Here is a 14,483-nt window from a genome sequence, read left to right on the forward strand (position 1 = left end):
CAAAAAGATATAGTTCACCATAGTATATTAGTTTATGTAGCAAAGTAATTTTCAAGCAAGTAAAATAAAGCTCTGTATTCCAAACTTCTTTTCCTTAACATTTCTCATAAAGAAAAGGAAGGAAAAGGAAAGAGGGGAGGGAGTAGGATTATGGCAGTAGCATTGAGCCAGTGGCACACGTGCGTGTGCGTGTGCAAGCGTGCAAGCGCATGCACGCGCGCACACACACATGCACAGAGAGCAGGGCTTTGGTTGACAAATGCAGATTGTCCAGAGAAGGTGGATGCATAAGTAAGGAAGACTCTACAGTGATGCAATTGTATCTTTTATGTTTGCATGGAGTGAGAAAACAAATTCAATTGAAAAAAAAAAAAAAGCAAAGACCTCTTTTTAGGTCCCTCATCAGTGAGAGCATACTCAGTATGCTAGAGAATTTATCTGAAACCTTTTAAATCAAGGCCTCTTTATTACAAAAATAAAAATGAACAAACAAAAAAGTATGAGAGACGACAAGATGCTGAAGTGTCACTCCAATCGTCCCTGCAGAGAACAATTGCATCCCATTTATTATTCATTCTCTTCTCTCATTTCTACGATGTCTGTCATTTCCTCTGTGTGAGGCATGTCGGTCATTGCAGAGTCTTCACCTTCTGTAGCTGCTTCATTCTCATTCCGCTTCTTTTTCTAGATGGAAACAAGCATTGGGAAACCTATCAGTAAGTGGTGCGTGAACACAGTCCTACAAACTTTGGGCACTGGGAGAAGCGAGGTGCGAGTAATTTACTTTTTTTTAGTACATTATTAAGAGCTAGAATATTTATGTCATATTCATGACTTGTCACTAATAAGTTCTCTTAACTTAGAAGGTTTCCATAACCTTCCTGGGGCTCAGCTTTCTCCTTTCTAACATAAATGCAATAATAGAGGCATTTCTTATGCTAAGCAACATCCAAAACAGACTTCAGCACGACTGGAGGGAAGAGAGCATCTGGAATCTTTTACGTCACAGACTTTTTATTAAAAAAATAAGAAAAGCAAACAAAATGTGAGAGAAGATAAGCTGCTCTAGGGAGGGAGACAGAGGTGGCAACCTAATTTCTCAAATGTCAAACTTCAGGAATTTACAAGATGTGAGCATTCTGGCTTTTCTTAATATTGCTGATCCACTGTGAACCCCCACCCCACCAACGCCAAGTAATATTAGAGTATTTTTGGCTAGCAAGAGCAGGAGGGCATTCAAGAGTCCTATGATTCATCCAGGATGTCCTGGATTAGTAGAGCTAAGAAGCATTCAGCCCCACTACAAAACAAGTTGAAGCATCTGTTCCTTATTATCCGTTTCTCAGCAGGCTGACTAGTTTTACAGAAAACACTTGTACAGCTGACAAAAAATCCCCCACAGGTATTATTGATTCAGCTGAGTTGGGCATATCAGAGTTTCGAAATTTTAGAGGTGTCTACACAACACTTGATTTGCAGCTCTCAAACGCCGCCCGCTTATTACCACTGCAGGTGAAAAAAAGTTGGTGTATACAGCTACCGGCTGGCTCTGCCACTGTCACATCGGCTGTTGAGACGATGCTGTCAGCTACACACCAATTCCAGTAAGGGAATAAATTAGGTTGGCACAGTTACTACTACTACCTGCACTCATCACTGCAAAAAATTAAGCACCATGTCCCTGGCCAGAGACGCTCTATGAGCTACTCCTGTAACAAACAAGCGATGAGGAGGTCAGTCCAAACAGATACATGTTGTGAAACCACAGGCCAAGAACAGCCATTTCAGTGTCTCCAGGTTTTACTCTTTGGTGCTCAAGAAAAACATGACAGACTAATCATGACAGAGATCAAGGTCTTCTTTTTTCTTATGAACCTTGTACACTTCGGTCTACTGCCATGGCCTGCACTGTTAATACATATCAAAACTGGTTTTAGTTTGTTCCAACATAAGGCTTTTAGATATTCCATCTGTATTTTTTTGCTAAAAATAGAAGTGGTGGGCATCTTTGCTTGGCCTTTAGTAAGACGTCTAATTAAAAAAAAAAGTAAATGCATAGATTATATTTTCTGCTCCCATTCACAGAGTCCTTCTGCACCATGGAATGACGTACACACCATCCCATTTCTGCTTGGAGTTGCGCCTGGTGCCTACACAGTGCCTTGAACATGTAACTGCAAGGGTGCAACACGCAGGTACTGTGACGTATGCAGTCACCTAGCCAATATTTAGCGGAATATTCTTTGAAATCCATGTACCACTACTACTCTGTACATGCAGGATTGTAGTGTGTGAAAGTATGCCTATGAGAAATCCCTGCCTATTTAAGTATTTGTAAGCTCTTACCCTCTACTGCTGTAGGAGTATGTCTTGTTTTAAGCCACTTCTTTAGATGACAAAAAAAATAAGCAACTGCACTTTTTGCCCATTTTCAGCAGAGCTGGTTTTATAAAGAAATAGAAGTATACATACATATACATACACATGTACATGTACATGTACATGTACATATACACATACATATAATAAGCTTGGATGAGTAGTTCCTGTGTCTACATAAAGAAGCTATGTTGTACTGGAGTAGCAGATCTACAGTGCAAAACAGGTGGTGGTAAGGACATGATATCCATGATACACATGCTTAGAAGGGCAAGAGGTTTACTGCAGACCAGCATGTCCCATGGCCTGGTCCCACGGCCTGAATGCCCACTAGCAGTTGGAGGGCACCTTTTGGTTTTATTTCAACCCAAAGAATTCCCAAGTTGCATACTCTTGAGACGGCATGGGGAAACAAACCAAATTCAGTAAGCGGGGATGCTGGGGAGTTACATTTCAAAAACGTACTCTTAATCTGAACTAAAATCCACCATATTCATCAACTGCTTTCATCAGATCCCGCAGAGCCTAATTCTTACCTGTTTCCGATAGACGTAACAGGCTGCTATTGCAACCATGGTGGATTCTCCTACAAAACCAGCTAGAAGGGATCCTACTCCAAGAGTGGCTCCATGAACTCTGTGGGCGGCATAAAAGAAAGTAGTCATGGTTGTGTGAGAATGCATAATTCACAATTATATTTCCACCGGCATATAGAATCAATCTGTTGTTAGAACATTTCCTTCAAAGACATAATACACTGGCAAAAAGAATAACTGGTATTTTAAAGGACTTGTTTCAGTTTTTTATGGCTTCACTGTTTAAAAGAAACGTTCTGAGTCAAATTATGGGCTAAGAATTTGAAGCCTTGTACAGAGTGCTGTAGATCAGATTATTTACCTTATAAACAAGATATTCTTCCATTACCTTTCTTAACAGTGCATTTAATAGAATGGAAATAAATTCCCCGTAGGATACATGTTTGCCTCTCTGACATTTGCCTATTTTTACAAAAGAGGCATCACTGTCATGCCTGCCTAGAGCAAAGTGATACTTGTGAATTTGTACATGTTTCTTTTCCAGATATTGACACTATTTAGGCTTTATATTATGGTTAGTATTTGAGGAAAATGTTCTGAGCTACCCAAACTCAGCTAAGTGACAGGAAACGGGAATAAAGAGGGAAGCAAGCCCATCAGCTCTGTGAAGAGGAGAATGATTTACCCCAAGTAAGGCAGCACAATGAGACTGGTGATGAGGACGATAATCCGCAGCACTGAGCTGGGTGCCAACACAAATGTCTTCTTCAGAGTCATCAGCCAACCAGTCAAGTGCGCTCTGACCGTCACTGTTCATAAACAGGGGAAGAGGAGGGGATGGGAAGAAAGGGAGGCGGGAGTAGTAAAAAAATATCAGTCATCTCATATGAAGCTTTTTCATGCAGAGAGCACTGTTCAGAAATAACCATGGTGAAACCTGTTTCTGGTAACTTTGCACACTGGGAAGCCCTACTAGAAATGAAGTAGCTCTTGTGTCCAAATTGCTTTAATATACTGATTTTTGAAAAAACAAAGTGCCAGTTATAGACAGCAAGCCTTCCTGAGAGCTGCTCTCTTACAACTGATTTATTAGATGGTTCATTCTGTTTTCTTTCTGATTAAAAGAATATCCCTTCCCTAAACAGAAATCATACCAAGGAAAATTTTCCCTCTAGCTCCTGTGTGGTACATGGTGTTACGGTTAGTCACAAAAAATATCTACAGGTACCTATTCTTATATTTGGAGTTTATCTTTATTACAAAACTGTCTTGTCATATAAGCAGAAAACACTAGATGATGTAGCATTTGATTACAGAAATTAGAAATTTTTTGAGGGGAAACATTTTGATTGTGCTCTCAAGGTTGCCTCTGTCTTGAATATGGGCGTTAACTTTTATTCTATATTGTTTATGCTGTGACGGTATCTGAAAGTGCCACTGAGTCTGGCAGCAGAAGGGGAGACTAATGGAGGTGATGTTACTGTGGAGCTGGTCCTAGATGCTATCCCAAACAGTTAATTTCAGTCTTGGCATGCATGTATTGCTACTGCCATTCATGTGTGTGTTCTTGGTCAGCTACAACAGACAGAATTCAGACTTTTGACAGTCAGAAATCTGCCTAATGACAGACTGCTCTTACTGCAACATTTGTATCTTGACTACCTATGTAAATAGTCTTGGTCTACACCAACTTCAATAAAAACTGTGTTTCTTATGCTAGGCACACATTTAGCCACTCTTGTGTGTACAGCCACGCCAGACTCTATGACCATACCTCACAGTAGGTTTGGTTTTGAAGTTACAGAGTTTTATGTTCTTGTTTTTTACCTGGAACTGGAAAGAAGGAGAAGATGCGCAAAGGAACAACACACAGCTCTGCAAAAGCGAAGTCTACTCCAATTATGTCAACTAAAATCTTCTCTGATACGTTTGGCGTCCAAAACATCACAAAACAGAGCTAGGAAGAACAAAATTAAGAAATGTTTGTATTTCAGAAGGGTAGCACAGCAAAAGATAGGCCCTCCTGGTCTAAAACATTTGTTTACCCTACTGATGGGTATTTTTGGTATTAAATGAAGGAAGAAGACGGATACAAAGTAATAAAAATACGTTTGCTTTTCTACAGTGTTCAGGGATCTGTAAAATGCAACGATTAAGGTTTTAATCATCACTAAGGCAAGGCATATTTTATGATTAACTTTAATCACTTTATTTAACCATTCTTTGATGTTTCTGCCTCTTTGCACATACACTGATGAAGAAAAACCACAAAACTTACATGTTAAGCAATAGTCCTGTCTCAACAGTTTAGGAAGCAGTCATAAAAAAACAACACACATGCATGCAAACCTAACAGAGTATTTGTTTGCTGGGTTTGGATTCTAACAATTCAAATGTTACGGTTCAGTCTGACTGTAATCAAGAAGAAATTGGAGGGAAAGTTTTAAAAGGCTCTTCAGAGAGTCATCCCAACCACCAACAGTTCTTGTCTTCGACTTAAGTTGAGAATGCTGAACACTCCAAAAGTCAAGACCAATTTTGTTGTTCTCAATAAAGAGTGGAAAACAGATTCTCACTTCTCTCCAATCAATCAATCAAAAATATTGGAAAAGAAACAATCACAAGCAAAGTTCATAAACACAGTCAGAATTAATTTCCTTTACTTTGAGAAATGTATTCTCAAGCACTGTTTTGCAACAATTTAAAGACGTTTTAAAACATTTAAATGCAGTAAGACTCTAGTGCACACATAGTATATTTATAATCAGCTTGCATGCAAATACACAGAGTACACAAGTAAGAGAAGCATGTTAACTTCAGAAGCAATTCCTACTCTTCATGTTCCTCACATACCAAGACTGACGCATATAGAAAGAATTTTTATGGTGCCTGCAAATGGTCCATTTGTTACAAAAACAGTAAGAAACTTGACTTTTACAGTACTTGCTCTGGTTAAGACACCCATATTCCTACAGATTATCAAATGTTTTAATAACTAAAGATCTGAAGTACTCTAAGACCCAGAGATCTGACCTAAATCTAAGACGAGGGGTTTAAACACGCTGCTGATACTAGTACTGTTGGTATGTAATATGCCTGATACCAAGGCAAAAGTGTTCAGCGTAGTCCTGCAGACACGGTGCCCTCAGGCCACAAATTCACCAAGTCTTGTTATTTTAAAGAGTGTGCTGTTTAGTCCATACATGAAAGGAAAACTTCCATAAAAAACCCACAGCAAATGGTACAGCGGTAGTACACGCTGTTTAGTTTTTTGGTCAGTCCTGAGGCAGGGCTTCAGTTTGGGCTGAGGGGGCTCCTGGCAGCTGGCAGGTCCAGCTTCAGTTCAAGGCACTCGCTGAAGAACGGTGCCCACAGCCCTTACAGGACTTTTCCTGTAAGAAGGGGTACCAGACATCCTTTCAAGTATAACTACTTTGTCATTTAACTTGGTTTTGTGATTTAAAGTGATTTCTTCCTGTTATTCTTGCAGTAAAGCAGATGTTAAGGAAGCAAGCTGACTGAATGAGGCAAAACTTGGGACCTTAAATGCTCTGGCACTCCTCTGTCAGGTTACAAACCAGTGTACCAGGTAAATTATGCACACTGGCTGTACAATCTGATGGCTCTGTAAGACTCTATAACCTCCATAAGACTCTTATAAGCTTACAAGCTAGCATCATAGTATCTAGCTCTTCTCTTACTATCCAGTTGTCACATCCCTACATGTTCAGATGGCTTTTAAAGCTAGTCTTTGAAGTCCTACCACCTCCAAGACAGCTGGGATTTCACTCTCATTCTTTGGTTGTGTGCCAGAGATTGTCCTTTCTATTTGGCCTACAAGTATCCAGACCGCAGAAGTTTCCCAAGGTCCGTGACCGAGTGGCCTGTGGGAGGTCTCGTGTTCTGACAGCCTGTGCAGTGAACAAAACATTTCACCTTCCTGCAAAAAGGCTCATCTTCGGTTTTCTTCTCCACTTCTTAGGGTAGGAACCACCATTTATTTTTCACAATTGAATGCTTTACTTGACTAATTTGATGCTGTCCTGTGGTGTATCTCCATCACTGATACAGAGAATAGTACGTGGAGGAAGGTAAGAGCAGAAGACAAATGAACAGAGCACAGAGTTTTTTCTGCTTTAGCCAGCACTTCTCTCTCCCTGCCAGACTACTTGTACAGGATACAGCTGAAGCAGAGGGGACAATCTAGAGCAGAGAAGGTTGTGTGGTTGAGAATCCAGTTATTAAAAAGTAACTGTACAGTGACAAGAGCAAATTCTTTCATTGTTGCAAACACCATTAGGCAGACTGCAGTGATTTGTACTCTTACTGCAAATGACCTGTAAAGCAACCATACAGGGAATATTTTGTCAAATCTTTCTTCAAAGTCCAATAAACAAAATAAGATGCAAAGGTGTCCACTCTTCAATTATAATTTGCTGTTTTCATGAAAGCAGACCTTTATGCTGCTTGTACTGCACAACGCCATTAGCACCCTACTGAGCAGTATAGTTACTGCTGCTGCAAGATTCCATACATTTACGCTGACAGCAGAGTCTGCCCACTGCTAGCAAAAGGCAAATAGTGCAGTCTTTCCTTCTTCAACAGCCATTTAAAAGAATATTCTAACATGGTTAGACAGGCAAGCAAACAAGTGACCAAAAGCATTGTTCTCAATCCTGTTCTCTTTGAAGTTAAAGTTTGTTTCTGGCCTTAATAAGAACAGACTCCATCTCCATCCAGCTCCTACGGGAGGAAGGTCAGTTTGCAAATCGGAGGTAGTGACTTACACCCAGGTGGTATGCAGTCATTCCTCCTCAGCTGTTGCAAACTGCAGTCCTCCCCACTCCCTGCCCCCCTGATCAGCAGAGAGTCAGTGCTGATAAATGGCTTCAAAGAGCACTTCTTATATAGCAGCTGGTGGGTAAAGACAGCAGTAACTGCTGAGCTTACGAATAAGCAGTTTGAGGAGGTGAGGCATGGCAGCAGAAGGACCTTCTATTTCTGTCTCAGCATGCTTCCATCTTTTGGTTGCAATATTGATAACCAGTTTCATTTTGCAAAGAGATTCTTCTCTGTCATCTTATGAGCAGATTATATTCTCATTGCCTGCAGGGGACAAAGCCTTAGGAAAAGAAATTAATGCTTTGCATCATGCAAGCCCTCTGCAATTTAACTTCTAGAGCACTTGCAACTTCGGAAGTTTCCATATTATTTCAAAGACAAATTCAAAATGTAGTGAAAAAAACAGGCTCTGCTTCAGGAAAACAGTAACGCTAAACATGCAAAGGAGGGAAGGTATTTTGGCTACTGATTTTATTACGGATGAGGTATACTGAAAATAGGATGAAGTCTTAGCTTTTTGTGATGCTGAGTGGTCTGTATGATGTTTGTGATTACCTTGGTAAAGGGTGAGGACTGGTCAGAAAGGAGATCGGAGAAGATGGTAACAGATGAAATGATGCAAGCAGTCCAGTGAAACAGAGAACATGGCACACACAATTAGAGATGGGATCTACTGGAGTAAGCAGTGGTAACTTCCTGGGGCTCAGATCAGGAAAGATTTTAGGAAGTAGGTTTACCTATAGTATGTCTTAGTATGTCTCCTATCTTTCTTTTAGTTAAACACTGTTTGTTTCCCCCTCCCCCTTATGTCTTTCTGCATGTGTCTGCAAGGTTAAAAATAGAATAAATAGGCTTGGGTAGGGTTACCGTTATACCTTCATTTAATCTAACCAAGAGGTGAAGATTAAACAGTAAATGCTTCAGCATAGGCTAGCAACATGCATGCATAATGACATTGCAGCTTCAGGTTGCAATTGCAGTTGGCTGCAATGGCTATATACAGTAATGAATACTGTACTCAGCAACTCTGCTGAGGCCGAAGCATTTTAATGCTTTGGGAGTAAGGATTTTGCTTGTGGAATTCTAGCAACAGAATTGATTTGATTTTCTGTTATCTTATGGTATCAGCACAGCATGATATTAAAGGATAGTTTTGTTAAAGCCTTTGATCATTTAAACAGAACTTCAACTGAGCAGTGATGAGTATTTTAAAAACACAGGAAAAAAAGAAGATATAAACAGGAGAGTGGAACACTACAGAGAATATGCAGGCCTGAGTAAAGACAGTAATATTTATTATGGTGGTGTTATCTCTGTATAAAAACAGTAGCCTAAGTATTTCTGAAAGTGTTTTAATCATTTGAACTGATCTGAAGGGTTGTGCTATTGGCTAACATGTCTTTAACTGATCTACAGTAGTAAAATTTGAAAGACTTTATTAAATATGTCAGTAATTTACAGTGGCATAAGAAAATCAGTACAGCTGTACTAGATCGGATCAAAGCTCCAGCTAGATGAGTACCCTGCTAAAGGTCACTGGGGGTTGCGTAAAGAAAGGGCACGAAGAGCTGGGCAAGTGCAGAGTAAGAGATGCCCTTCCCCGGCTGCGTGGTCTGAGCTGCTGGCAGTTCAGTGACTGCGGTGCACCTTCATCCCATGCAGCATTACGTTGTGCATACAAAATATCTAATATTAGCGATTTTTTTTTCCCCAATCCAGTTGTGCATTGAAAAAAGTCAAAAAACCTCTCTCTTGTGGCTTAGACACTCTCCGTAAGTAGGTGTGCTTACTTTCATGTGGAACCTTGCTATTCTCAGCTAGCAAATTCAGTATCTAGGCATATTAAAAGGTTACACATCAAAAACTTCTGCTGTCAACAAGCCTGAGAGAATGCACCAAATCTTTGTTTCGCCAGGGAAAGTATCAAACTGGTAGTGCTCAGTCCAGCTTCTTTTTAATCTCTTTTCTTAAGCACGCTTAATGCATTTGACTTTCCAAATGACTGTGACGAAAGACTGTCCATGAGATTTTTGTTTCAGATGCTGCATGTGGGAGTTTGAATGCTAGTAGTTCTTGAAAACTAACAGTCTTTTCATAGGCTCTGCATCTCCTGGAAGCTATTTCCATTTATTCTGGTTGCTGACAGGGATTACTAAACCTCAGAGACTCACTACATAATGCATTATAATACATTATGCTAACAAAGGCTATTGTCATGTGTATACTAATCTGCAGGGTGCTAGACTGATTTGCTTTTAGGCACTTGTAGAAAGCTGCCTGTCTTTTGGGACATTCATTGATAAATATAAGGCACAAAAGAGTATTCCAGTGAGCTATGAACAACAGTACAGCATTTCTAGACTTTAGTGCAGTGTCCAGTTAGAAGAAACACTGCCTGATGACAAAGACATGATATGGCTCTATGTTCCTCAGAAAGAAGCTACGGAATCCAAAATGGATGTTTTTAAAAATGGGTTAAATGTATACGAGCCTGGAATGAGATGGGGAAAACAGATTTTACGATGAGGAAGGGTGCTGTTAACCTGCTAAAGTTCTTCTGTGATGAAATGCAGTTCAGATTTTTCTCCTGCAAAACAACTCTCAGCAGATGTTTCCTATCATTTATTGAACTTGCTATATTTGCAGAAGTATGACTGTCCAAGAGAGGTGTTTTACCATCAAAATATTGTTCTGTGTATGTATTGAGGATTGCATCTTAACTAATTTAACCCATGCCTTGTTCATGACCTCTCTATGCCCATTTATCTATGTGGCGCCCAGTGAGGGCAGAGGAAAACTATTTCACACCTTATTACACATCTCAGCTTTGAATTGCACTTCAGATCTTTGGGATAGGATCAGTTAAGTTTATCAGTTCTATTAATATGGAAGAATATAAGTCATAGGATTTTGCGTTTTGAAGTGTGCAATAAACAGATCAAAAAGTAGCCTGAGTCTTACATGGTCTGATCTGATATACCAAACATCTCCATGGCTCCCTCTTTCTCACATAAGCAGAACTTCTATAATTCTGTCTCCTTTTAGAGCTTGTATCACACTTACAAGATGAACTGATCTCGCAGATATGTTTGTAAGTCAAAAGAATATCTTGTTCTAACTTGCATCAATGCGAAAAACTGAATTTGACTCCTCTGTTCAACATCTTATTTTGCAAGATGTTGGAAAAAAAATATTTTGTTGAATTTGTTAGTGCTATTCTTATGGCTGTTCCAGATCCATACCTTCACTGACCTTAAAAATTTAGTTCTCTAAATGACTCTGTAGTACTCGGGCTTGTCACTGAAAAACTTACTCTAGCAACTTAACGTTCAAAGAAACTGCATTTCTCTTCTGTATTTTCATGAAGAGTAAAGTAGCAACAGTTTTGAATTGTTACGTACTCGTACAGAAATAGCTATTAGTTACACCCCTTCTCAGACCACAGTTGGAGTGTATTTCCATGTTGAATATAGTTGTATAACAGAATACAAATTCCTAATACCTCCTGAAGCACTCATTCCACTGTGCAGTCTCTCAAATAGTTGAACAACGTGGAAAATGTTCAACAGGGTTCTTACAAAGGAAGGAGATCCAACCACTCATCAATTTACACAAATAAAGCATTTTGTGTTTTATTGTGGACCAATAATCAAAAAGTCTGTTTTATCATAAAGACATTATTCCCTGTTGATAGCAAATCACATGCGAGTTTAAGATGAAAATAATCAATAATCACAGCCTTTTATGCTGGTTTTGGCTGGGGTAGAGTTAATTTTCTTCATAGTAGCTAGTATGGGGCTATGTTTTGGATTTCTGCTGGAAACAGTGTTGATAACACAGGGATGTTTTTGTTACTGCTGAGCAGTGCTTACACAGAGTCAAGGCCTTCTCTGCCTTGGTGACTCTGGAGTCACCATCCCTGGAAGTATTTAAAAGACGTGTAGATGAGGCGCTTAGGGACATGGTGTAGTGGGCATGGTGTGTTGGGTTGATGGTTGGACACGATGATCTTAGAGGTCTTTTCCAACCTTAATGATTCTATGATTCTATGATTCTATGCTTCTCACCCCACCCCACCAGCGAGTAGGCTGGGGGTGCACAAGAAGTTGGGAGGGGACACAGCTGGGACAGCTGACCCCGACTGACCAAAGGGATATTCCATACCATATGATGTCATGGTCATCAATAAAACTAGGGGGAAGGTTGGCTGGGGAGCCACTGCGCAGGGACTGGCTGGGCATCGGTCAGTTGGTGGTGAGCAATTGTTTTAATTTGCATCACTTGTCTTTTATTTATCTCTGTTATTTTTATTTTCATTACAATATATATTATTATTACTTTTTTTTTTTTTTGCAGTTATTAAACTGTTCTTATCTCAACCCATGAGTTTTCTCACTTTTACCCTTCCAATCCTCTTCCCCCCATCCTGCTGGGGGGCGGGGTGTGGAGTGAGAAAGCGGCTGTGTGGTGCTTAGTTGCTGGCTGGGGTTAAACCACGACACCTTTAAAGACCCAAGGGTTTTTTTGTTAGTTGTTTTTTTTTAAGCACACTGCTATAAACAATTATAAAGTTCTTTGGAAGCTGTGGAGGAATTGCTGGGCATGGTATGACATCAGAGGCCAGCATCACTGTCTTGCTATGGAACTTTTCTGCATACCACAGCTTGGCCCGCACCAGAGTGGACCTGCAGAATCCTATGCTACCTTTGCTGTAAATCATGTCAGAGAGTGGTCTTTGCAAAGCCACCCCAGTTTTGAGAAGTTTTTAATATACAGCTTTTAAGACAAAAAAAAGAAATAATTTTGACCAGCTCAAATGGAGGCGTTGAAGGTTCCCACAGTCTGATGCTCTGTTGGGATATCATGATGATGTGCTCATGTGTCCTGTAATTCTGAAGCGGGTAGAAAGTGGGTCCTTTTCTTCTGTGGGAAATGTAAGGTTTTCAAGACCAGACTGGCCAAAGCCCCAGGGAACCTGCCCTGACCTCACTGCTGACCCTGCTCTGAGCCAGAGGCTGGACCTGATGAACTCCTGAGGCCCTTCCAACCTGAACAATCCTGTGATCCTATGAAGCAAAAAGCCCTGGATGTGTGTGCAGTAAAAATGTCAGACCGCAGTCATATTTGAAAGCGGTTTATCATAATGCTGATGACTTGAATCACAAGGACATTCTCTTATAGCAATTATCCCTCAGGCGCACACAAGTCAGTATAGATTTCTTTCAACTTTGTGTTCTGTGAAGGGTGGGTGTGAAGCTGAAAACAGACGTCAAAAAATTTGTCAAGCAGCAGGGGGAGCAAAAGAAACCAGAGGTTGCCTGCAGGAAAACTCCCTAACTTCACATCTTCTCCTGAAATAATTGGTTTCTACAGATCTAAGTCTCCCCACGCCTCCCCCAGCTTTCCTTATAGTTCAGAGTGACGGAGCACGACATTCTTCAGAAATAAAGCTAGGTCCAGCAGCTGCACAACACAGTGACTCTCTGATAGCATTAACATGATGCCACATCTGCTTTCTCACCAACTGCTGCTGAAAATACTCAGGTGGTATTTTTCAGGCTGAGTTGGGTCACTAAATTGTTTAAAAGATAGTCATTATATCTCCCCATTGAATTATGCTGCTTTATTTTTCACAGAAAGCAGAATATTTTACTAAGTACAGCCTCACTTCAAAAAAGCTTGAATAAACCAAAGCCGGCAGATTCCTAGGCTCTCTGAAATTTCTTCTGTCCTAAGTTTTCTGCAGCCCTTGCTCCCTCCTATCGCAATTACAGAGTTTGAGCAGAAACATGCTGCAGTGACAATTTTTGACCCTTCCTCTTCTGCTTACTCCAGCTCCTCATGCAGAATAGACCCTTTGTGTGAAACCTGAACAATCATGAAGGACACATCAGTCTCCACCTCACTGGAGCAAACAGAAATCCTTTGTTCCGGGACAAAGGCTCAGTGCGGTACCACGGATGGTTCAAGGCCCTTGTGAGGATTTTATAAAGTCAGCCTCTGGCGGTCCAGCATCTTCCTGAGCAGGCAGGAATACTTCCACTCATGTCTGAAATAATTTTTACTGAAACAGGAACTAAACCTGACCTTGAAAAGGTAAAAAGCTTCTCGAGCGATTGTCTGCCAACATGTTATTTTCCAATTGTTATTTTTGTGCCAGCAGCCTGAAGATAAAAAAACAATCTGGGAGTTCAGAGACAGGCAAAATCAAAGCAGTGAAAACAAACTCATCCGCTGGATGGGTGGCATTATTCTAAAAGCTGTCCTTGGCATCCATATAATGTATGACAGTAAAGTATAAAGAATGTGGATTTAGTCTGAAAAGTTAATGTTATTTTTTCAAATGTGAATATTCTAGATAGGACTTGTGAAATCTCCTTGGTACAACGAGGCTGTAATGAAGCCATTGATGAAATAAGATCAGGGAGTGTGGGGGAAATCTGTCCCCCTTTTTTAATTTCCCTTCTTTGTATACTCACGACAGATAATGACACTGAACTCAGTCACCCAGGGAATTCCAGGTACTGGCACTGTCAGCAGCTGGGGCTGTGTCCTCTGAGAGGGACCAGTTTCTTGCCGCAACACTTCTTCCTGTGGATTTTACTGCCTCTCAGTCCTATTAGCCCATGACTCTAATAAAGCCCAGTTGTAACCTTTGACAATAAAGCAATGCAGAGATGTAAAATAAAGACAGCCAATAAAAGATAGGAAAAAATGAATGAACCT

At 40.4% G+C, this 14,483-nt stretch overlaps 1 protein-coding gene across 1 annotated transcript in view; it reads right to left on the bottom strand.

Moving 5' to 3' along the window:
- Window positions 1-433: 433 nt before the first annotated feature.
- Window positions 434-14,483, bottom strand: part of ANKH (ANKH inorganic pyrophosphate transport regulator) — a 104,135-nt gene continuing 90,085 nt past the window's right edge. Inside the window, exons 9-12 of the mRNA XM_075142483.1 lie at window positions 4,743-4,872; window positions 3,601-3,724; window positions 2,916-3,015; window positions 434-684 (exon numbers count right to left, since the gene is read on the bottom strand). Coding sequence (XP_074998584.1) covers window positions 568-684; window positions 2,916-3,015; window positions 3,601-3,724; window positions 4,743-4,872 — 471 coding nt within the window. The 3' untranslated portion in view covers window positions 434-567. The remainder of the gene's footprint in view (window positions 685-2,915; window positions 3,016-3,600; window positions 3,725-4,742; window positions 4,873-14,483) is intronic.

This window comes from Calonectris borealis, chromosome 2 (genome assembly GCF_964195595.1).
Source record: "Calonectris borealis chromosome 2, bCalBor7.hap1.2, whole genome shotgun sequence".
Classification (NCBI taxonomy): Eukaryota; Metazoa; Chordata; class Aves; order Procellariiformes; family Procellariidae; genus Calonectris; species Calonectris borealis.